Consider the following 25375-nt stretch of genomic DNA (forward strand, 5'->3'; position numbering starts at 1 on the left):
GTAAACTATACACCCTGGTCTCTACTATACACCCTGGTCTCTACTATACACCCTGGTCTCTACTATACACCCTGTAGTAAACTATACACCCTGGTCTCTACTATACACCCTGGTCTCTACTATACACCCTGGTAGTAAACTATACACCCTATCTACTATACACCCTGGTCTCTACTATACACCCTGGTCTCTACTATACACCCTGGTCTCTACTATAACCCCCATAGTAAACTATACACCCTGGTCTCTACTATACACCCTGGTCTCTACTATACACCCTGGTCTCTACTATACACCCTGGTCTCTACTATACACCCTGGTATCTACTATACACCCTGGTCTCTATACACCCTGGTCTCTACTATACACCCTGGTCTCTACTATACACCCTGGTCTCTACTATAACACCCTGGTAAACTATACACCCTGGTCTCTACTATACACCCTGGTCTCTACTATAACCCCCAGTAACTATACACCCTGGTCTCTACTATAACCCCCTGTAGTAAACTATACACCCTGGTCTCTACTATACACCCTGGTCTCTACTATACACCCTGTCTCTAAACTATACACCCTGGTCTCTACTATACACCCTGGTCTCTACTATAACCCCCATAGTAAACTATACACCCTGGTCTCTACTATACACCCTGGTCTCTACTATACCCTGTAGTAAACTATACACCCTGGTCTCTACTATACACCCTGGTCTCTACTATACACCCTGGTAAACTATACACCCTACTATACACCCTGTAGTACTATACACCCTGGTCTCTACTATACACCCTGGTCTCTACTATAACCCCCATAGTAACTAACACCCTGGTCTCTACTATACACCCTGGTCTCTACTATACACCCTGGTCTCTACTATAACCCCCATAGTAAACTATACACCCTGGTCTCTACTATACACCCTGGTCTCTACTATACACCCTGGTCTCTACTATACACCCTGTAGTAAACTATACACCCTGGTCTCTACTATACACCCTGGTCTCTACTATACACCCTGGTCTCTACTATACACCCTGGTCTCTACTATACACCCTGGTCTCTACTATACACCCTGGTCTCTACTATACACCCTGGTCTCTACTATACACCCGTCTCTACTATACACCCTGGTAACTGTACACCCTGGTCTCTACTATACACCCTGGTCTCTACACCCTGGTCTACTATACACCTGGTCTCTACTATACACCCTGGTCTCTACTATACACCCTGGTCTCTACTATACACCCTGTCTGGTAAACTATACACCCTGGTCTCTACTATGGTCTCTACATACACCTGGTCTCTACTATACACCCTGTAGTAAACTATACACCCTGGTCTCTACTATACACCCTGGTCTCTACTATACACCCTGGTCTCTACTATACACCCTGGTCTCTACTATACACCCTGTAGTAAACTATACACCCTGGTCTCTACTATACACCCTGGTATCTACTATAACCCCCGATAGTAAACTATACACCCTGGTCTCTACTATACACCCTGTAGTCAACTATACACCCTGGTCTATACTATACACCCTGGTCTCTACTATAACCCCCGTAGTAAACTATACACCCTGGTCTCTGCTATACACCCTGGTCTCTACTATAACCCCCATAGTAAACAATACACCCTGGTCTCTACTATACACCCTGGTATCTACTATACACCCTGGTCTCTACTATACACCCTGGTATCTACTATACACCCTGGTCTCTGCTATACACCCTGGTCTCTACTATACACCCTGGTAAACCCCCTGGTCTCTACTATACACCCTGGTCTCTACTACTATAAACACCCCTGGTCTCTACTATACACCCTGGTCTCTACTATACCCCCTGGTCTCTACTATACACCACCCTGGTCTCTACTATACACCCTGGTCTCTACTATACACCCTGGTCTCTACTATACACCCTGGTAAACTATACACCCTGGTCTCTACTATACACCCTGGTCTCTACTATAACCCCCTGTAGTAAACTATACACCCTGGTCTCTACTATACACCCTGGTCTCTACTATACACCCTGGTCTCTACTATACACCCTGGTCTCTACTATACACCCTGTAGTAAACTATACACCCTGGTCTCTACTATACACCCTGGTCTCTACTATACACCCTGGTCTCTACTATACACCCTGTAGTAAACTATACACCCTGGTCTCTACTATACACCCTGGTCTCTACTATACACCCTGGTCTCTACTATAACCCCTCTACTATACACCCTGTAAACTATACACCCTGGTCTCTACTATACACCCTGGTCTCTACTATACACCCTGGTCTCTACTATACACCCTGGTCTATACACCCTACTATACACCCCCTGGTCTCTACTATACACCCTGGTCTCTACTATACACCCTAGTAAACTACACCCTGGTCTCTACTATACACCCTGGTCTCTACTATACACCCTGGTCTCTAAACTATACACCCTGGTCTCTACTATACACCCTGTAGTCAACTATACACCCTGGTCTCTACTATACACCCTGGTCTCTACTATACACCCTGGTCTCTACTATACACCCTGGTCTCTACTATACACCCTGTAGTAAACTATACACCCTGGTCTCTACTATACACCCTGGTCTCTACTATACACCCTGGTCTCTACTATACACCCTGGTCTCTACTATACACCCTGGTCTCACCCTGGTCTCTACTATACACCCTGGTCTCTACTATACACCCTGGTCTCTACTATACACCCTGGTCTCTACTATACACCCTGGTCTCTAAACTACTATACACCCTGGTCTCTACTATACACCCTGGTCTCTACTATACACCCTGGTCTCTACTATACACCCTGGTCTCTACTATAAACACCCTAGTAAAACTATACACCCTGGTCTCTACTATAACCCCCACCACCCTGGTCTCTACTATAACCCCCATAGTAAACTATACACCCTGGTCTCTACTATACTATAACCCCCTGTAGTAAACTATACACCCTGGTCTCTACTATACACCCTGGTCTCTACTATACACCCCTGGTCTCTACTATACACCCTGTAGTAAACTATACACCCCTGGTCTCTACTATACACCCTGGTCTCTACTATACACCCCTCTACTATAGGTAATACACCCTGGTCTCTACTATACACCCTGGTCTCTACTATACACCCTGGTCTCTACTATACACCCTGGTCTCTACTATACACCCTGGTCTCTACTATACACCCTGGTAACTATACACCCTGGTACACCTGGTCTCTGCTACACCTGGTCTCTACTATACACCCTGGTCTCTACTATAACCCCTGTAGTAAACTATACACCCTGGTCTCTACTATACACCCTGGTCTCTACTATACACCCTGTAGTAAACTATACACCCTGGTCTCTACTATACTGGTCTCTACTATACACCCTGGTCTCTGCTATACACCCTGTAGTAAACTATACACCCTGGTCTCTACTATACACCCTGGTCTCTACTATACACCCTGTAGTAAACTATACACCCTGGTCTCTACTATACACCCTGTAGTAAACTATACACCCTGGTCTCTACTATACACCCTGGTCTCTACTATACACCCTGGTCTCTACTATACACCCTGTAGTAAACTATACACCCTGGTCTCTACTATACACCCTGGTCTCTACTATAACCCCCATGGTAAACTGTACACCCTGGTCTCTACTATACACCCTGTAGTAAACTATACACCATGGTCTCTACTATACACCCTGGTCTCTACTATACACCCTGGTCTCTACTATACACCCTGGTCTCTACTATACACCCTGTAGTAAATACACCCTGCACCCCTGGTCTCTACTATACACCCTGGTCTCTACTATACACCCTGGTCTAAACTATACACCCTGGTCTCTACTATACACCCTGGTCTCTACTATACACCCTGGTCTACTATACACCCTGGTCTCTACTATACACCCTGGTCTCTATACACCCTGGTATCTACTATACACCCTGGTCTCTACTATACACCCTGGTCTCTACTATACACCCTGGTCTCTACTATAACCCCCTGTAGTAAAACTATACACCCTGGTCTCTACTATACACCCTGGTCTACTATACTGCTATACACCCTGGTCTCTACTATACACCCTCTCTACTATACACCCTGGTCTCTATACACCCTGGTCTCTACTATACACCCTGGTCTCTACTATACACCCTGGTCTCTAGTAAACTATACACCCTGGTCTCTACTATACACCTGGTCTCTACTATACACCCTGGTCTCTACTATACACCCTGGTCTCTACTATAACACCTGTAGTAAACTATACACCCTGGTCTCTACTATACACCCTGGTCTCTGTATACACCCTGGTCTCTACTATACACCCTGGTCTCTACTATACACCCTGGTCTCTACCACCCTGGTCTCTACTATACACCCTGGTAGTAAACTATACACCCTGGTCTCTACTATACACCCTGGTCTCTACTATACACCCTGGTCTCTACTATACACCCTGGTCTCTACTATACACCCTGTAGTAAACTATACACCCTGGTCTCTACTATACACCCTGGTATCTACTATAACCCCCTCTATATACACCCCTCTACTATAAACTATACACCCTGGTCTCTACTATACACCCTGGTCTCTACTATAACCCCTCTACTAGTAAACTATACACCCTGGTCTCTACTATACACCCTGGTCTCTACTATACACCCTGTAGTGAACTATACACCCTGGTCTCTACTATACACCCTGGTCTCTACTATAACCCCCATAGTAAACTATACACCCTGGTCTCTACTATACACCCTGGTCTCTACTATAACCCCCATAGTAAACTATACACCCTGGTCTATACTATACACCCTGGTCTCTACTATAACCCCCATAGTAAACTATACACCCTGGTCTCTACTATACACCCTGGTCTCTACTATAACCCCCATAGTAAACTATACACCCTGGTCTCTACTATACACCCTGGTCTCTACTATACACCCTGTAGTAAACTATACACCCTGGTCTCTACTATACACCCTGGTCTCTACTATACACCCTGGTCTCTGCTATACACCCTGTAGTAATCTATACACCCTGGTCTCTACTATACACCCTGGTCTGTATCCTGGTCTCTACTATACACCCTGGTCTCTACTATACACCCTGGTCTCTACTATACACCCTGTAGTAAACTATACACCCTGGTCTCTACTATACACCCTGGTCTCTACTATACACCCTGGTCTCTACTATACACCCTGTAGTAAACTATACACCCTGGTCTCTACTATACACCCTGGTATCTACTATAACCCCCATAGTAAACTATACACCCTGGTCTCTACTATACACCCTGGTCTCTACTATAACCCCCATAGTAAACTATACACCCTGGTCTCTACTATACACCCTGGTCTCTACTATTACCCCTGTAGTGAACTATACACCCTGGTCTCTACTATACACCCTGGTCTCTACTATAACCCCCATAGTAAACTATACACCCTGGTCTCTACTATACACCCTGGTCTCTACTATAACCCCCATAGTAAACTATACACCCTGGTCTATACTATACACCCTGGTCTCTACTATAACCCCCATAGTAAACTATACACCCTGGTCTCTACTATACACCCTGATCTCTACTATAACCCCCATAGTAAACTATACACCCTGGTCTCTACTATACACCCTGGTCTCTACTATACACCCTGATCTCTACTATAACCCCCATAGTAAACTATACATGTGGAGTGATGTGGAGGTAAACCCAGGCCCTGCATGTCCCCAGGTACCCTCATTTGTTGACTTCTGTGATCGAAAAAGCCTTGGTTTTATGCATGTCAACATCAGAAGCCTCCTCCCTAAGTTTGTTTTACTCACTGCTTTAGCACACTCTGCTAACCCTGATGTCCTTGCCGTGTCTGAATCCTGGCTCAGGAAGGCCACCAAAAATTCAGAGATTTCCATACCCAACTATAACATCTTCCGTCAAGATAGAACTACCAAAGGGGGCGGAGTTGCAGTCTACTGCAGAGATAGCCTGCAAAGTAATGTCATACTTTCCAGGTCCATACCCAAACAGTTCGAACTACTAATTTTGAAAATTACCCTCTCCAGAAATAAGTCTCTCACTGTTGCCGCCTGCTACCGGCCACCCTCAGCTCCCAGCTGTGCCCTGGACACCATTTGTGAATTGATCGCCCCACATCTAGCTTCAGAGTTTGTTCTGTTAGGTGACCTAAACTGGGATATGCTTAACACCCCGGCAGTCCTACAATGTAAGCTAGATGCCCTCAATCTCACTCAAATCATCAAGGAACCCACCAGGTACAACCCTAACTCTGTAAACAAGGGCACCCTCATAGACGTCATCCTGACCAACTGGCCCTCCAAATACACCTCCGCTGTCTTCAACCAGGATCTCAGCGATCACTGCCTCATTGCCTGTATCCGCTACGGAGCCGCAGTCAAACGACCACCCCTCATCACTGTCAAACGCTCCCTAAAACACTTCTGTGAGCAGGCCTTTCTAATCGACCTGGCCCGGGTATCCTGGAAGGACATTGACCTCATCCCGTCAGTTGAGGATGCCTGGTCATTCTTTAAAAGTAACTTCCTCACCATTTTAGATAAGCATGCTCCGTTCAAAAAATGCAGAACCAAGAACAGATACAGCCCTTGGTTCACTCCAGACCTGACTGCCCTCGACCAGCACAAAAACATCCTGTGGCGGACTGCAATAGCATTGAATAGCCCCCGTGATATGCAACTGTTCAGGGAAGTCAGGAACCAATACACGCAGTCAGTCAGGAAAGCTAAGGCCAGCTTCTTCAGGCAGAAGTTTGCATCCTGTAGCTCCAACTCCAAAAAGTTCTGGGACACTGTGAAGTCCATGGAGAACAAGAGTACCTCCTCCCAGCTGCCCACTGCACTGAGGCTAGGTAACACGGTCTCCACCGATAAATCCACGATTATCGAAAGCTTCAATAAGCACTTCTCAACGGCTGGCCATGCCTTCCGCCTGGCTACTCCAACCTCGGCCAACAGCTCCACCCCCCCGCAGCTCCTCGCCCAAGCCTCTCCAGGTTCTCCTTTACCCAAATCCAGATAGCAGATGTTCTGAAAGAGCTGCAAAACCTAGACCCGTACAAATCAGCTGGGCTTGACAATCTGGACCCTCTATTTCTGAAACTATCTGCCGCCATTGTCGCAACCCCTATTACCAGCCTGTTCAACCTCTCTTTCATATCGTCTGAGATCCCCAAGGATTGGAAAGCTGCCGCAGTCATCCCCCTCTTCAAAGGGGGAGACACCCCTGGACCCAAACTGCTATAGACCTATATCCATCCTGCCCTGCCTATCTAAGGTCTTCGAAAGCCAAGTCAACAAACAGGTCACTGACCATCTCGAATCCCACCGTACCTTCTCCGCTGTGCAATCTGGTTTCCGAGCCGGTCACGGGTGCACCTCAGCCACGCTCAAGGTACTAAACGATATCATAACCGCCATCGATAAAAGACAGTACTGTGCAGCCGTCTTCATCGACCTCGCCAAGGCTTTAACTCTGTCAATCACCATATTCTTATCGGCAGACTCAATAGCCTCGGTTTCTCGGATGACTGCCTTGCCTGGTTCACCAATTACTTTGCAGACAGAGTTCAGTGTGTCAAATCGGAGGGCATGCTGTCCGGTCCTCTGGCAGTCTCTATGGGGGTGCCACAGGGTTCAATTCTCGGGCCGACTCTTTTCTCTGTATATATCAATGATGTTGCTCTTGCTGCGGGCGATTCCCTGATCCACCTCTACGCAGACGACACCATTCTATATACTTTCGGCCCGTCATTGGACACTGTGCTATCTAACCTCCAAACGAGCTTCAATGCCATACAGCACTCCTTCAGTGGCCTCCAACTGCTCTTAAACGCGAGTAAAACCAAATGCATGCTTTTCAACCGATCGCTGCCTGCACCCGCATGCCCGACTAGCATCACCACCCTGGATGGTTCCGACCTTGAATATGTGGACATCTATAAGTACCTAGGTGTCTGGCTAGACTGCAAACTCTCCTTCCAGACTCACATCAAACATCTCCAATCGAAAATCAAATCAAGAGTCGGCTTTCTATTCCGCAACAAAGCCTCCTTCACTCACGCCGCCAAGCTTACCCTAGTAAAACTGACTATCCTACCGATCCTCGATTTCGGCGATGTCATCTACAAAATGGCTTCCAACACTCTACTCAGCAAACTGGATGCAGTCTATCATAGTGCCATCCGTTTTGTCACCAAAGCACCTTATACCACCCACCACTGCGACTTGTATGCTCTAGTCGGCTGGCCCTCGCTACATATTCGTCGCCAGACCCACTGGCTCAGGTCATCTACAAGTCCATGCTAGGTAAAGCTCCGCCTTATCTCAGTTCACTGGTCACGATGGCAACACCCATCCGTAGCACACGCTCCAGCAGGTGTATCTCACTGATCATCCCTAAAGCCAACACCTCATTTGGCCGCCTTTCGTTCCAGTACTCTGCTGCCTGTGACTGGAACAGAACTGCAAAAATCGCTGAAGTTGGAGACTTTATCTCCTCACCAACTTCAAACATCAGCTATCCGAGCAGCTAACCGATCGCTGCAGCTGTACATAGTCTATTGGTAAATAGCCCACCCATTTTCACCTACCTCATTCCCATACTGTTTTTATACTATTTTTTTTATTTATTTATTTACTTTTCTGCTCTTTTGCACACCAATATCTCTACCTGTACATGACCATCTGATCATTTATCACCCCAGTGTTAATCTGCAAAATTGTATTATTCGCCTACCTCCTCATGCCTTTTGCACACATTGTATATAGACTGCCCATTTTTTTTCTACTGTGTTATTGACTTGTTAATTGCTTACTCCATGTGTAACTCTGTGTTGTCTGTTCACACTGCTATGCTTTATCTTGGCCAGGTCGCAGTTGCAAATGAGAACTTGTTCTCAACTAGCCTACCTGGTTAAATAAAGGTGAAATAAAATAAAATAAAAAACCCTGGTCTCTACTATAACCCCCATAGTAAACTATACACCATGGTCTCTACTATACACCCTGATCTCTACTATAACCCCCATAGTGAACTATACACCATGGTCTCTACTATTCACCCTGGTATCTACTATACACCCTGGTCTCTACTATAACCCCCATAGTGAACTATACACCATGGTCTCTACTATACACCCTGATCTCTACTATAACCCCCATAGTAAACTATACACCCCGGTCTCTACTATACACTCTGGTATCTACTATACACCCTGGTCTCTACTATAACCCCCATTGACACACGAGTGCATTCACACAGCCCCCACACACACACATACAGACAAACACATTCACACAGCACACACAACACACAGACACACACACATACACACAGACACACACACAGACACACACACACAACCCCAGTAGCACTGCTTCTCTAGAAACTCTGTCCTTCTCCTCAAGGAACCACATGACTGACCCCCCCGCCTCCTCTCATCTCCCCCAGATACCTCCTACCAGCCGCTCTTCTCTTGGCACTGGTGGTATGTTGTCATGGCGATAGCTGTTGCCGTGGCACTAGCAGTCCTAATGGCAGTGTACGTGGCCAAACTACGGCGGAAGGAGACACGCTTTGGGTGAGTAGGCTCCTCAGTCTCCCAGGCGGAGTGTGTGTGTGTGTGTGTGTGTGTGTGTGTGTGTGTGTGTGTGTGTGTGTGTGTGTGTGTGTGTGTGTGTGTGTGTGTGTGTGTGTGTGTGTGTGTGTTTGACGTAATGGTAAATGTCATGTATTAGCTAAGAAAACAGGGGTTTTCTCTTTGTGTCAGCGTGCATTCTGGGGCCTGCAGAACGACTCTGTTATAAAACTCTATGGATTCTGACATATTAGAGAAAGGTTCTACAGCTGTGTTTGTGCATCTGCCTGCACCCACCTGGAGAGTCTATAACCCATCTGGAGAGTCTATAACCCCTCTGGAGAGTCTATAACCCATCTGGAGAGTCTATAACCCCTCTGGAGAGTCTATAACCCATCTGGAGAGTATATAACCCATCTGGAGAGTCTATAACCCATCTGGAGAGTCTATAACCCCTCTGGAGAGTCTATAACCCATCTGGAGAGTATATAACCCATCTGGAGAGTATATAACCCATCTGGAGAGTCTATAACCCATCTGGAGTGTCTATAACCCCTCTGGAGTCTATAACTCATCTGGAGAGTCTATAACCCCTCTGGAGAGTCTATAACCCATATGTAGAGTATATAACCTATCTGGAGAGTATATAACCCCTCTGGAAAGTATATAACCCATCTGGAGAGTCTATAACCCATCTGGAGAGTCTATAACCCCTCTGGAGAGTCTATAACTCATCTGGAGAGTCTATACCCCATATGTAGAGTATATAACCCATCTGGAGAGTATATAACCCCCCTGGAAAGTATATAACCCATCTGGAGAGTCTATAACCCATCTGGAGAGTCTATAACCCATCTGGAGAGTATGTAACCCATCTGGAGTGTCTATGTAACCCATCTGGAGAGTCTATATTCCCCATCTGGAGAGTCTATAGCCCATCTGGAGAGTCTATAGCCCATCTGGAGTGTATATATATATTACCCACCTGGAGTGTCTATATAACCCATCTGGAGAGCCTATAACCCATCTGGAGAGTATATATATAACCGATCTGGAGTGTCTATATAACCCATCTGGAGAGCCTATAGCCAATCTGGAGAGCCTATTTCCCATCTGGAGTGTATATATATAATACCCATCTGGAGTGTCTATATAACCCATCTGGAGAGCCTATAGCCCATCTGGAGAGTCTATAGCCCATCTGGAGTGTATATATATTACCCATCTGGAGTGTCTATATAACCCATCTGGAGAGTCTAAAACCCATCTGGAGAGCCTATAACCCATCTGGAGAGTATATAACCAATCTGGAGAGTCTATAACCCATGTGGAGAGTCTATAACCCATCTGGAGAGTCTAAAACCCATCTGGAGTGTCTATGTAACTCATCTGGAGAGTCTATAACCCATCTGGAGAGTATATATATTACACCCATCTGGAGAGTCTATAACCCATCTGGAGAGTCTATACTCCATCTGGAGGGTCTATAACCCATCTGGAGAGTCTATAGCCCATCTGGGGAGTCTATAACCCATCTGGAGTGTCTATATAACCCATCTAGAGTGTCTATATTTCCCATCTGGAGAGTCTATAACCCATCTGGAGAGCCTATATTTCCCATCTGGAGAGTCTATAACCCATCTGGAGAGCCTATATTTCCCATCTGGAGAGTCTATAACCCATCTGGAGAGTATATAACCGATTTGGAGAGTCTATAACCCATCTGGAGAGTCTATACTCCATCTGGAGAGTCTATAGCCCATCTGGAGAGTCTATAACCCATCTGGAGTGTCTATATGACCCATCTGGAGTGTCTATGTAACCCATCTGGAGAGTCTATAAAACCCATCTGGAGAGTCTATAACCCATCTGGAGAGTCTATAACCCACCTGGAGAGTCTATAACCCATCTGGAGAGTCTACAACCCATCTGGAGAGTATATAACCTATTTGGAGAGTCTATAACCCATCTGGAGAGCCTATAGCCCATCTGGAGAGTCTATAACCCATCTGGAGAGTCTATAACCCATCTGGAGAGTCTATATCCCATCTGGAGGGTCTATAACCCATCTGGAGTGTCTATAACCCATCTGGAGTGTCTATATAACCCATCTGGAGTGTCTATATAACCCATCTGGAGTGTCTATAACCCATCTGGAGTGTCTATAACCCACCTGGAGAGTATATAACCTATTTGGAGAGTCTATAACCCATCTGGAGTGTCTATATAACCCCCCTGGAGAGTCTATAACCCATCTGGAGAGTCTATAACCCACCTGGAGAGTATATAACCTATTTGGAGAGTCTATAACCCATCTGGAGTGTCTATATAACCCCCCTGGAGAGTCTATAACCCATCTGGAGAGTCTATAACCCATCTGGAGAGTATATAACCCCTCTGGAGAGTCTATAACCCATCTGGAGTGTCTATAACCCACCTGGAGAGTATATAACCCATCTGGAGAGTCTATAACCCATCTGGAGAGTCTATAACCCATCTGGAGAGTCTATAACCCACCTGGAGAGTCTATATCCCATCTGGAGAGTCTATAACCTATTTGGAGAGTCTATAACCCACCTGGAGAGTCAATAAACTATTTGGAGAGTCTATAGCCCATCTGGAGAGTCTATAGCCCATCTGGAGGGTCTATAACCCATCTGGAGAGTCTATACCCCATCTGGAGACTCTAGATCCCATCTGGAGACTCTAGAACCCATTTGAAGATTCTATAACATATTTGGAGAGTCTAGAACCGATTTGGAGACTCTAGAACCCACTTGGAGACTCTAGAACTGATCTGGAGACTCTAGAACCATTTTGGAGACTCTAAAACCACACGGGAGATTCTAGAACCCATTTAAAGACTCTGGAACCAATCTGTTTTGGTCAGACTCAGATTCCTTCACAATACAGAAATGTACTTCAGCTGTGTTTGTCCATCTGACTACAGGTGTGACAACTGATTTATGTTTCTATGTTTTTCTATGTGTGTGTGTGTGTGTGTGTGTGTGTGTGTGTGTGTGTGTGTCTGTGTGTGTGCATGCGTGCATATACGTTTGTGTGTGTGTGTACATGCATATATGTGTGTGTGTGTGTGCATGCATATACGTGTGTGTGTGTGCGTGTGTGTGCATGCTTGCATATACGTTTGTGTGTGTGTGTGTGTGTGTGTGTGTGTGCGCATGCTTGCAAATACGTTTGTGCGTGTGTGTGTGTGCGTATGTGTGCATGCTTGCATATACGTTTGTGTGTGTGTGTGTGTGTGTGTGCATGTGTGCTTGCATATACGTTTGTGTGTGTGTGTGTGTGTGTGTGTGTGTGTGTGTGTGTGTGTGTGTGTGTGTGTGTGTGTGTGTGTGTGTGTGTGTGTGTGTGTGCGTGCATATATGTGTGTGTGTGTGTGTGTGTTAACAGGGAAGTGTTTGAGCCCATGATGGAGAGTGGAGAGCTGGTGGTGAGGTACAGAGCACGACGTACATACAGCCGCAGGACCACTGAGGCCACATGTGAGTCCCTCTGTCTCTCCATACCTGATCCTAGATCCTCCCTACCTGATCCTAGAGCAGTGGAAGATGGGCGTTTCTCTACATGTCCTTACATGTAACTGACCTCAGGATATGTATAGCTAGATGGATAGAGTCTCCCTGTCAACTTGCCTGTTTTTCTCTGACACCAGAGATGGAAGCAAGCCTGCCCCAACACACTCATCTATTGATAGAAACAGTCCTAGTCCAACATACTGCATACAGTATACTGTATCACCTATACAATACTATATACCTACTGTATCACCTATACAATACTACGTACCTACTGTATACTGTATCACCTATACAATACTACGTACCTACTGTATACTGTATCACCTATACAATACTACATACCTACTGTATCACCTATACAATACTACGTACCTACTGTATACTGTATAACCTATACAATACTATATACCTACTGTATCACCTATACAATACTATATACCTACTGTATACTGTATCACCTATACAATACTACGTACCTACTGTATACTGTATCACCTATACAATACTACATACCTACTGTATCACCTATACAATACTACGTACCTACTGTATACTGTATCCCCTATACAATACTACGTACCTACTGTATCACCTATACAATACTACGTACCTACTGTATACTGTATCCCCTATACAATACTACGTACCTACTGTATACTGTATCACCTATACAATACTACGTACCTACTGTATACTGTATCACCTATACAATACTACATACCTACTGTATCACCTATACAATACTACGTACCTACTGTATACTGTATCCCCTATACAATACTACGTACCTACTGTATACTGTATCACCTATACAATACTACGTACCTACTGTATACTGTATAACCTATACAATACTACATACCTACTGTATACTGTATCCCCTATACAATACTACATACCTACTGTATCACCTATACAATACTACATACCTACCTTATACTGAACCACCTATACAATACTACATACCTACTGTATCACCTATACAATACTACACACCTACTGTATACTGTATCACCTATACAATACTACATACCTACTGTATCACCTATACAATACTACGTACCTACTGTATACTGTATAACCTATACAATACTATATACCTACTGTATCACCTATACAATACTATATACCTACTGTATACTGTATCACCTATACAATACTACGTACCTACTGTATACTGTATCACCTATACAATACTACATACCTACTGTATCACCTATACAATACTACGTACCTACTGTATACTGTATCCCCTATACAATACTACGTACCTACTGTATCACCTATACAATACAATACTACTGTACCCACCTACAATGTATACTGTATCATCTATACAATACTACATACATACTGTATACTGTATCACCTATACAATACTACGTACCTACTGTATACTGTATCACCTATACAATACTACATACCTACTGTATCACCTATACAATACTACGTACCTACTGTATACTGTATCCCCTATACAATACTACGTACCTACTGTATACTGTATCACCTATACAATACTACGTACCTACTGTATACTGTATAACCTATACAATACTACATACCTACTGTATACTGTATCCCCTATACAATACTACATACCTACTGTATCACCTATACAATACTACATACCTACCTTATACTGAACCACCTATACAATACTACATACCTACTGTATCACCTATACAATACTACACACCTACTGTATACTGTATCACCTATACAATACTACATACCTACTGTATACTGTATCACCTATACAATACTACATAACTACTGTATCACCTATACAATACTACATACCTACTGTATCACTTATACAATAGTACATACCTACTGTATACTGTATAACCTATACAATACTACATACCTACTGTATACTGTATAACCTATACAATACTACATACCTACTGTATCAGCTATACAATACTACACACATACAATATACTGTATCACCTATACAATACTAAATACATACGGTATACTGTATCACCTATACAAAACTACGTACCTACTTTCTACTGAACCACCTTTACAATACTATACAGATACAGTATACTGTATCATCTATACAATACTACATACATACTGTATACTGTATCACCTATACAATACTATATACCTACTGTATACTGTATCACCTATACAATACTACGTACCTACTGTATACTGTATAACCTATACAATACTACATACCTACTGTATCAGCTATACAATACTACACACATACAATATACTGTATCACCTATACAATACTAAATACATACGGTATACTGTATCACCTATACAAAACTATGTACCTACTTTCTACTGAACCACCTTTACAATACTATACAGATACAGTATACTGTATCATCTATACAATACAACATACATACTGTATACTGTATCACCTATACAATACTATATACCTACGGTATACTGTATCACCTATACAATACTACGTACCTACTGTATACTGTATAACCTATACAATACTACATACCTACTGTATACTGTATCCCCTATACAATACTACATACCTACTGTATCACCTATACAATACTATGTACCTACTGTATACTGTATAACCTATACAATACTACATACCTACTGTATACTGTATCCCCTATACAATACTACATACCTACTGTATCACCTATACAATACTACATACCTACCTTATACTGAACCACCTATACAATACTACATAACTACTGCATCACCTATACAATACTACATACCTACTGTATCACCTATACAATACTACACACCTACTGTATACTATATCACCTATACAATACTACATACCTACTGTGTACTGTATCACCTATACAATACTACATAACTACTGTATCACCTATACAATACTACATACCTACTGTATCACTTATACAATAGTACATACCTACTGTATACTGTATAACCTATACAATACTACATACCTACTGTATACTGTATAACCTATACAATACTACATACCTACTGTATCAGCTATACAATACTACACACATACAATATACTGTATCACCTATACAATACTAAATACATACGGTATACTGTATCACCTATACAAAACTACGTACCTACTTTCTACTGAACCACCTTTACAATACTATACAGATACAGTATACTGTATCATCTATACAATACTACATACATACTGTATACTGTATCACCTATACAATACTATATACCTACTCTATACTGTATCAGCTATACAATACTACATACATACTGTATACTGTATCACCTATACAATACTACATACCTACTGTATACTGTATCACTCATACAATACTACATACCTACTGTATACTGTATAACCTATACAATACTACATACCTACTGTATACTGTATAACCTATACAATACTACATACCTACTGTATCACCTATACAAAACTAAATGCATACTGTATACTGTATCACTTATACAAAACTACATACCTACTGTATACTGAACCACCTTTACAATACTATACACATACAGTATACTGTATCATCTATACAATACTACATACATACTGTATACTGTATCACCTATACAATACTACATACCTACTGTATACTGTATCACCTATACAATACTACATGCCTACTGTATACTTAACCATCTTTACAATACTACATACATACCGAATACTATACACTACTACATACATACTGTATACTAAACCACCTATACAATACTACATTCATATTGTATATCATACAATACTACATACATACTGAATACTATACCACCTATAAAATACTACATACATACTGTATACTAAACCACCTATACAATACTACATTCATATTGTATATCATACAATACTACATACATACTGAATACTATACCACCTATAAAATATTACATACATACTGTATACTATATAATACTATGTACATACTGTATACTATACCACCGATACATTACTACATTCATATTGTATACCATACAGTACTACACACATACTGAATACTATACCACCTAAACAATACTACATACATACTGTATACTATATAATACTACGTACATACTGTATACTATACCACCGATACATTACTACATTCATATTGTATACCATACAGTACTACACACATACTGAATACTATACCACCTATAAAATACTACATACATACTGTATACTATATAATACTACGTACATACTGAATACATACTGTATACTATATAATACTACGTACATACTGTATACTATACCACCGATACATTACTACATTCATATTGTATACCATACAGTACTACACACATACTGAATACTATACCACCTATAAAATACTACATACATACTGTATACTATATAATACTACATGCATACTGTATACTATACCACCTAAACAATACTACATACATACTGTATGCTGTACCTGTATAGTGTTTACCCTCTTTGCCTGTGCCTGGCCTAACACAGTACTTCAGTGTCCTATAGACGAGCGTTGATGAGGACAGTATCATAACCAGGGTCTGTTTTTAGCTGAATCCACCCAGAGATAAGCTGAGTTTAGCATCAATAACACCCCTCTACAGCCAAGTACCATTCAATAGAGCACAGTACAATAGAGTACATTATAGTACAGTAAAGTAGAGTAGAGTAGACTACAGTACAGAGTACAGTAGAGTAGAGTACAGTAGAGTAGAGTACAGTAGAGTGCAGTAGAGTAGAGTACAGTAGAGTGCAGTAGAAAACACTACCCTGGAGTACAGTAGAGTAGAGTACAGTAAAACAGAGTACTCTAGATTACAGTAGAGTACAGTAAAACAGAGTACTCTAGATTACAGTATAGTACAGTAAAACAGAGTACCCTAGAGTACAGTAAAACAGAGAACACCTAGAGTACAGTAGAGTACAGTAAAACAGAGTACTCTAGATTACAGTAGAGTACAGTAAAACAGAGTACTCTAGATTACAGTAGAGTACAGTAAAACAGAGTACTCTAGATTACAGTAGAGTACAGTAAAACAGAGTACTCTAGATTACAGTAGAGTACAGTAAAACAGAGTACCCTAGCGTACAGTAGAGTACAGTACAGTAAAACAGAGTACCCTAGAGTACAGTAAAACAGAGTACCCTAGAGTACAGTAGAGTAGAGTACAGTAAAACAGAGTACCCTAGAGTACATTAGAGTACAATAGAGTACAGTACAGTATAGAAGAGAACAGTATAGTAGAGTACAGTACTGTGCAGTATAGTATAGTAAAGTATTATGGTGTACAGTACAGTAGAGTATAGTATAGTACAGTAGAGTACAGTACAGTACAGTAGAGTAAAGCGCAGTAGAGTACAGTACATTAGAGTACAGTACAGCACAGTAGAGTATAGTAGAGCGCAGTAGAGTACAGTACAGTAGAGTACATTAGAGTACAGTACACTACAGTAGAGTACAGTACAGTAGAGTACATTAGAGTACCGTACACTACAGTAGAGTACTTTAGAGTACAGTACACTACAGTGGAGTACAGTAGAGTAGAGTACACTACAGTAGAGTATAGTAGAGCACAGTAGAGTACAGTAGAGTACAGTAGAGCACAGTAGAGTACAGTACAGTAGAGTACAGTAGAGTACAGTACACAACAGTAGAGTACAATAGAGTACAGTAGAGTACAATACAGTACAGTACACTACAGTAGAGTACAATAGAGTACAGTAGAGTACAGTACACTACAGTAGAGTACAATAGAGTACAGTAGAGTACAATAGAGTACAGTAGAGTACAATACAGTACAGTACACTACAGTAGAGTACAATAGAGTACAGTAGAGTACAGTAGAGTACAATACAGTACAGTACACTACAGTAGAGTACAGTACACTACAGTAGAGTACAGTAGAGTACAGTCGAGTACAGTACACTACAGTAGAGTACAGTAGAGTACAGTAGAGTACAATAGAGTACAGTAGAGTACAATAGAGTACAGTACACTACAGTAGAGTACAGTACACTACAGTACACTACAGTAGAGTACAGTAGAGTACAATAGAGTACAGTACACTACAGTAGACTACAGTACACTACAGTAGAGTACAGTAGAGTACAGTAGACTACAGTAGAGTACAATAGAGTACAGTAGAGTACAATAGAGTACAGTACACTACAGTAGAGTACAGTACACTACAGTAGAGTACAGTAGAGTACAGTAGAGTACCATCAGTCTCGTATGCCAACAGTACTCACCAGTTATTACATGGTACCTTCTGATCTGATTACAGTCAGACAGCTGTTCCCGTGTAGATGTTCAGGAGGAGAGCTAGATAGGCGAACTCATTCACTGAGAAGATGACGTCACTCATACAGTCTAATAGTATATTTCTATCCTGCAGTCTCAGAGTGTGGGTTCTGCTTCTCTGTTTCACCTCATACCTGTACACTCAGGTGCGTGTGTCTTTGTGTGTGTGGGTGTGGGTGTGTGTGTGTCTTTGTGTGTGTGTGTGTGTGTCTTTGTGTCTTTGTGTGTGTGGGTGTGTCATTGTGTGTGTGGGTGTGTCTTTGTGTGTGTGGGTGTGTCTTTGTGTGGGTGTGTGTGTGTGTGTGTGTGTGTGTGTATGTATGTGTGTGTGGGTGTGTGTGTGTGTGTGTGTGTGTGTGTGTGGGTGTGTGTGTGTGGGTGTGTCTTTGTGTGTGTGTGCGTGTGTTTGTGCTTGTTTTGTATGAATACCAGTACATACAGAGTCATAATACACAAAGACAACGTTTCGTCCTGCTATTGTCCCTGTTGTTGTCTCCCTTCATCTCTCTCACATCATGTCTCAACACACAGGACAGACAAAGGGACCAGAGAACGAGAGACAAACACAGAGTGTAAAACGAGAGGAGCTGAGCGAGAGGGAGAGAGAATTAGTATGGAGAGAGAGGGGTAGGGGAATAGGGTGTGTGTGTGTGTGTGTGAGGTGGGATTAGAGCTCCTTTACTCTTGTTTACCTCTGAAGATCCCAACAGCCCCGGGAACGGCTCCAGACAGCTAGTTTCAGTCACAATCATCCTAGATGCCATGTTAACATGTCGGGGGACGGAGGATATTGTTGTCTGACAAACACGTGGCAACATCTGGCCTCCCTCCCTCCCTCCCGCCCTCGCTCTCTGTCTCTCTCTCTCCTTCTCTCTTTCTCTCTCCTTCTCTTTCTCCCTCCCTCCCCCTCGCTCTCTCTGTCTCTCTCCCTCTCTCTCTCTCCTCTCTCTCTCTCTCTCTCTCTCTCTCTCTCTCTCCCTCCCTCTTTCTCTCTCTCTCTCTTTCTCTCCCTCTCTCTCCCCCTCCCTCCCTCCCTCCCTCGCGCCCTCGCTCTCTCTCTCCTCCTTCTCTCTTTCTCTCTCCTTCTCTTTCTCCCTCCCTCCCTCGCTCTCTCTGTCTCTCTCCCTCTCTCTCTCTCCTCTCTCTCTCTCTCTCTCTCTCTCCCTCTTTCTGTCTCTTTCTCTCCCTCTCTCTCCCTCCCTCCCTCCCCTCCCTCTGTCTCTCTCTCTCTCCTCTCTTTCTCTCCTTCCCTCCCTCTCTTTCTCTCTCTCTCCCTCTCTTTCTCCCTCCTTCCTCTCTCTCTTTCTCTCTCCTTCTCAACATCTTTGTCCAGATGTGAAAACAGCATCTGTCATGTGACGTACAGTCTCCACGCTATCACTAGACACAAACATAGACACATGCACGCACACACACACACACACACACACACACACACACACACACACACACACACACACACACACACACACACACACACACACACACACACACACACACACACACACACACACACACACACACACACACACACACACACACACTGCTGTTAAGGTTCAGCCAGCTGGGGACAAGGCTATCTGGAGAAACTCAACTCTTATGATCTCATATCCTGGTTGCTCTCCAAAACTTTTATACTTGGAATGATGTCACCTGGTAATGAACAGAGAGAGAGAAAGATAGAGACAGAAAGAGAGAGAGACAGAGACAGAAAGAGAGAGCGACAGAGACAGAAAGAGAGAGAGACAGAAAGAGAGAGCGAGCGAGAGAGAGAAAAAGAGAGAGAGAGGGAGACAGAAAGAGAGAGAGAGAGAGAGAGAGAGACAGAGACAGAAGAGAGAGAGAAAGAGACAGAAAGAGAAAAGAGAGACAGAGACAGAAAGAGAGAGAGAGAGAGAGACAGAAAGAGAGAGAGACAGAAGACAGAAAGAGAGAGAGAGGGAGAAATGAGAGAGCGAGAGAGACTGAGAAATCAAGACCTCAACCCAGAGTCTCTCAGAGAGGGAGCCCACTGACCTCAACCCAGAGTCTCTCAGAGCCTTCACAGTCAGCCCACTGACCTCAACCCAGAGAGCCTTCAGTCAGCCCAGACAGAGAGTCTCTCAGAGCCTTCAGAGCCCAGACCTCAAAGAGTCTCTCAGAGCCTTCACAGAGCCCAGAGAGAGAGTCTCTCAGAGCCTTCAATGAGAGAGACAGAGAGTCTCTCAGAGCCTTCACAGTCAGCCCACTGACCTCAGACTCTCAGAGCCTTCATCACCCACTGACCTCAACCCAGAGTCTCTCAGAGCCTTCACAGTCAGCCCACTGACCTCAACCCAGAGTCTCTCAGAGCCTTCACAGTCAGCCCACTGACCTCAACCCAGAGTCTCTCAGAGCCTTCACAGTCAGCCCACTGACCTCAACCCAGAGTCTCTCAGAGCCTTCACAGTCAGCCCACTGACACCCCTATTAGCTCACAGCTCACATTATGAGGCATCAAAGCCAGAGGATCTGAATAATATTTTATGTGATGTTGTTTATGTGTTGTTATGTGGCGTTGTTGTTTATTTGGTGTTGTTTATGTGTTGTTGTTTATGTGGTGTTGTTTATGTGTTGTTTATGTGGTGTTGTTGTTTATTTGGTGTTGTTTATGTGTTGTTTATGTGTTGTTGTTTATGTGTTGTTTATGTGTTGTTGTTTATGTGGTGTTGTTTATGTGTTGTTTATGTGGTGTTGTTTATGTGTTGTTTATGTGTTGTTGTTTATGTGGTGTTGTTTATTTGGTGTTGTTTATGTGTTGTTTATGTGGTGTTGTTTATGTGTTGTTTATGTGTTGTTGTTTATGTGGTGTTGTTTATGTGTTGTTTATGTGGTGTTGTTGTTTATTTGGTGTTGTTTATGTGTTGTTTATGTGGTGTTGTTGTTTATTTGGTGTTTTATGTTTGTTTATGTGGTGTTGTTTATGTGTTGTTTTTATTTGGTGTTGTTTATGTTTGTTTATGTGGTGTTGTTTATGTGTTGTTTTTATGTGTTGTTTATGTTTGTTTATGTGGTGTTGTTTTTATGTGTTGTTTATGTGTTGTTTATGTGGTGTTGTTTATGTGTTGTTTATGTTGTTTTTATGTGTTGTTTTTATTTGTGGTTTATGTTGTTTATGTGTTGTTTATGTGTTGTTTATGTGGTGTTGTTTATGTGTTGTTGTTGTCCTCCTCAGTGAACACCCTTGGCATCAGTGATGAGCTGAAACATAAGCTGCAGGATGTGATGGTGGACAGACACAAACTAACCCTGGGAAAGACTCTGGGAGAGGGTGAGTGTGTTTCTAGATCCTGTCGTGGTGCAACACAGGGTGAATGTGTGTCCATCGAATTGCCTTGTTACTAAAAGCAAAAAACCGTTCAGGCAACTAACTGATACAGAGGCACACACTGACCTTGTCCTGGGTTCAAGGCCTGCAGGGAGATACAAACTGAAAAATAAGGAGTACATTGACCTGAGAAATGTAAAAGGGTATAACATCTGCTGTAGAACAATGTCCCCTTTGTTAATGTAAATGGATGCTTGCCTGTGTGTCTACAGGAGAGTTTGGCTCTGTGATGGAGGGAGCGTTAACTCATGAGGAGTCTGTTCTCAAAGTGGCTGTGAAGACCATGAAGAGTAAGTTCACTATGACACAACTACAGTGTAAGCAGCACATACACTAGTCACACTTTCCTGCTTCTGTGACAGCCTACTTTTGTTACACTACTATTGACAGTAAACTGCACTACTTTTGACAGTAAAGTGCACTACTTTTGACAGTAAAGTGCACTACTTTTGACTTTTGACAGTGAAGTGCAATACTTTTGACAGTAAAGTGCATTACTTTTGACAGTAAAGTGCACTACTTTTGACAGTAAAGTGCACTACTTTTGACAGTAAAGTGCACTACTTTTGACAGTAAAGTGCACTACTTTTGACTTCTAAGTGCACTACTTTTGCCTGTAAAGTGCACTACTTTTGACAGTAAAGTGCACTACTTTTGACACCCTACTTTTGTTACACTACTTTTGACAGTAAAGTGCACTACTTTTGACAGTAAAGTGCACTACTTTTGACCAGAGCCCCGAGTGCACCACATAGGAGATGAGTCCCTGTCCTCACCCGTCTCTCCTCCTCTAGTTGCCATCTGTACCCGCACTGAGATGGAAGACTTCCTGACAGAAGCTGCCTGTATGAAGGAGTTTGACCATCAGAACGTCATGAGACTGCTAGGTGAGACTGGACCAAACTACTGGGCTTGAGTGCATGTACTGGGCTTGAGTGCATGTACTGGGCTTGAGTGCATGTACTGGGCTTGAGTGCATGTACTGGGCTTGAGTGCATGTACTGGGCTTGAGTGCATGTACTGGGCATTCAGGTAGTATTCACAGCCCTTCCCCTTTTCCACATTTTGATACGCTACAGCCTTATTCTAAAATGTATTAAATTAATGTGTTTCTTCATCAATCAACACAAAATACCCCATAATGACATCACAATACCCCATAATGACATCACAATACCCCATAATGACATCACAATACCCCATAATGACATCACAATACCCCATAATGACATCACAATACCCCATAATGACATCACAATACCCCATAATGACATCACAATACCCCATAATGACATCACAATACCCCATAATGACAAAGTGAAAACAGGTTTTTTTAGACATTTTTGCAAATGTATAAATATATATATTTCGATGTAAAAAAACAGAAATACCTTATTTACATGAGTATTCAGACCCTTTGCTATGAGAATCTAAATTTAGCTCAGCTACATCCTGTTTCCATTGATCGTCCTTGAGATGTTTCTACAACTTGATTGGAGTCCACCTGTGGTAAATTCAATTGATTTGGACATGATTTGGAAAGGTACTCGCCTGTCTATATCAGGTCCCACAGTTGACAGTGCATGTCAGAGCAAAAACATCTGAGTACTTTCCAAATGCACTGTATGTGTGTGTGTGTGTGTGTGTGGCCCCTGGAGAGAGTGTGACTGTCCCTCTGTCTGTCCCAGGTGTGTGTCTACAGACAGTAGAGAGTGAAGGTTACCCCTCCCCTGTGGTCATCCTGCCCTTTATGAAACACGGAGACCTACACAGCTACCTGCTCTACTCACGCCTTGGAGACTGCCCCGTGGTGAGCACACACACATACACACACGCGCGCGCGCGCACACACACGCACACACACGCACGCGCACACACACGCACACACACACACACACACACACAGGGGAGGAGAACTATCTCTTACTGATCAACTTCACTATCAGCTCTTCTTAAGGGAGGACATGTTCATTTGGAAGATAGAGACTACACACAGACTAGTGTTGATAAACACTGGGCCTTATCCAAACTAGAGTTCCTAGCAAATGTTGAAATGTTGCAGGATTTAGGAAATGGTCCAAAAACACTCTAGTGTAGAAGTTGACGTCCCAGCCTCCCTCTGGGACTAGGGTGGACTGCACCACTCTGTATGCTATGGAGGGAACGGACTATACCACTCTGTCTGCTATGGGGGGAACGGACTATACCACTCTGTCTGCTATGGGGGGAACGGACTATACCACTCTGTCTGCTATGGGGGAACGGACTATACCACTCTGTCTGCTATGGGGGAACAGACTATACCACTCTGTCTGCTATGGGGGAACGGACTATTCCACTCTGTCTGCTATGGGGGAACAGACTATACCACTCTGTCTGCTATGGGGGGAACGGACTATTCCACTCTGTCTGCTATGTCAGACTATACCACTCTGTCTGCTATGGGTCTGCTATGGGGAGAACAGACTATACCACTCTGTCTGCTATGGGGGAACAGACTATACCACTCTGTCTGCTATGGGGGAACAGACTATACCACTCTGTCTGCTATGGGGTGAACAGACTATACCACTCTGCCTGCTATGGAGGGAACGGACTATACCACTCTGTC

General features: G+C 43.1%; 1 protein-coding gene across 1 annotated transcript in view; it reads left to right on the top strand.

Moving 5' to 3' along the window:
• The window catches only part of LOC115125282 (tyrosine-protein kinase receptor UFO), a 121706-nt gene that overhangs the window by 80238 nt on the left and 16093 nt on the right, over positions 1 to 25375 (top strand). The window contains exons 10-15 of the mRNA XM_065000606.1: positions 9538 to 9667; positions 13079 to 13170; positions 22612 to 22707; positions 22977 to 23054; positions 23559 to 23651; positions 24453 to 24574. Of these exons, the coding sequence (XP_064856678.1) occupies positions 9538 to 9667; positions 13079 to 13170; positions 22612 to 22707; positions 22977 to 23054; positions 23559 to 23651; positions 24453 to 24574 (611 nt within the window). The remainder of the gene's footprint in view (positions 1 to 9537; positions 9668 to 13078; positions 13171 to 22611; positions 22708 to 22976; positions 23055 to 23558; positions 23652 to 24452; positions 24575 to 25375) is intronic.

Source organism: Oncorhynchus nerka, linkage group LG14, assembly GCF_034236695.1.
Source record: "Oncorhynchus nerka isolate Pitt River linkage group LG14, Oner_Uvic_2.0, whole genome shotgun sequence".
NCBI classification, from domain to species: domain Eukaryota; kingdom Metazoa; phylum Chordata; class Actinopteri; order Salmoniformes; family Salmonidae; genus Oncorhynchus; species Oncorhynchus nerka.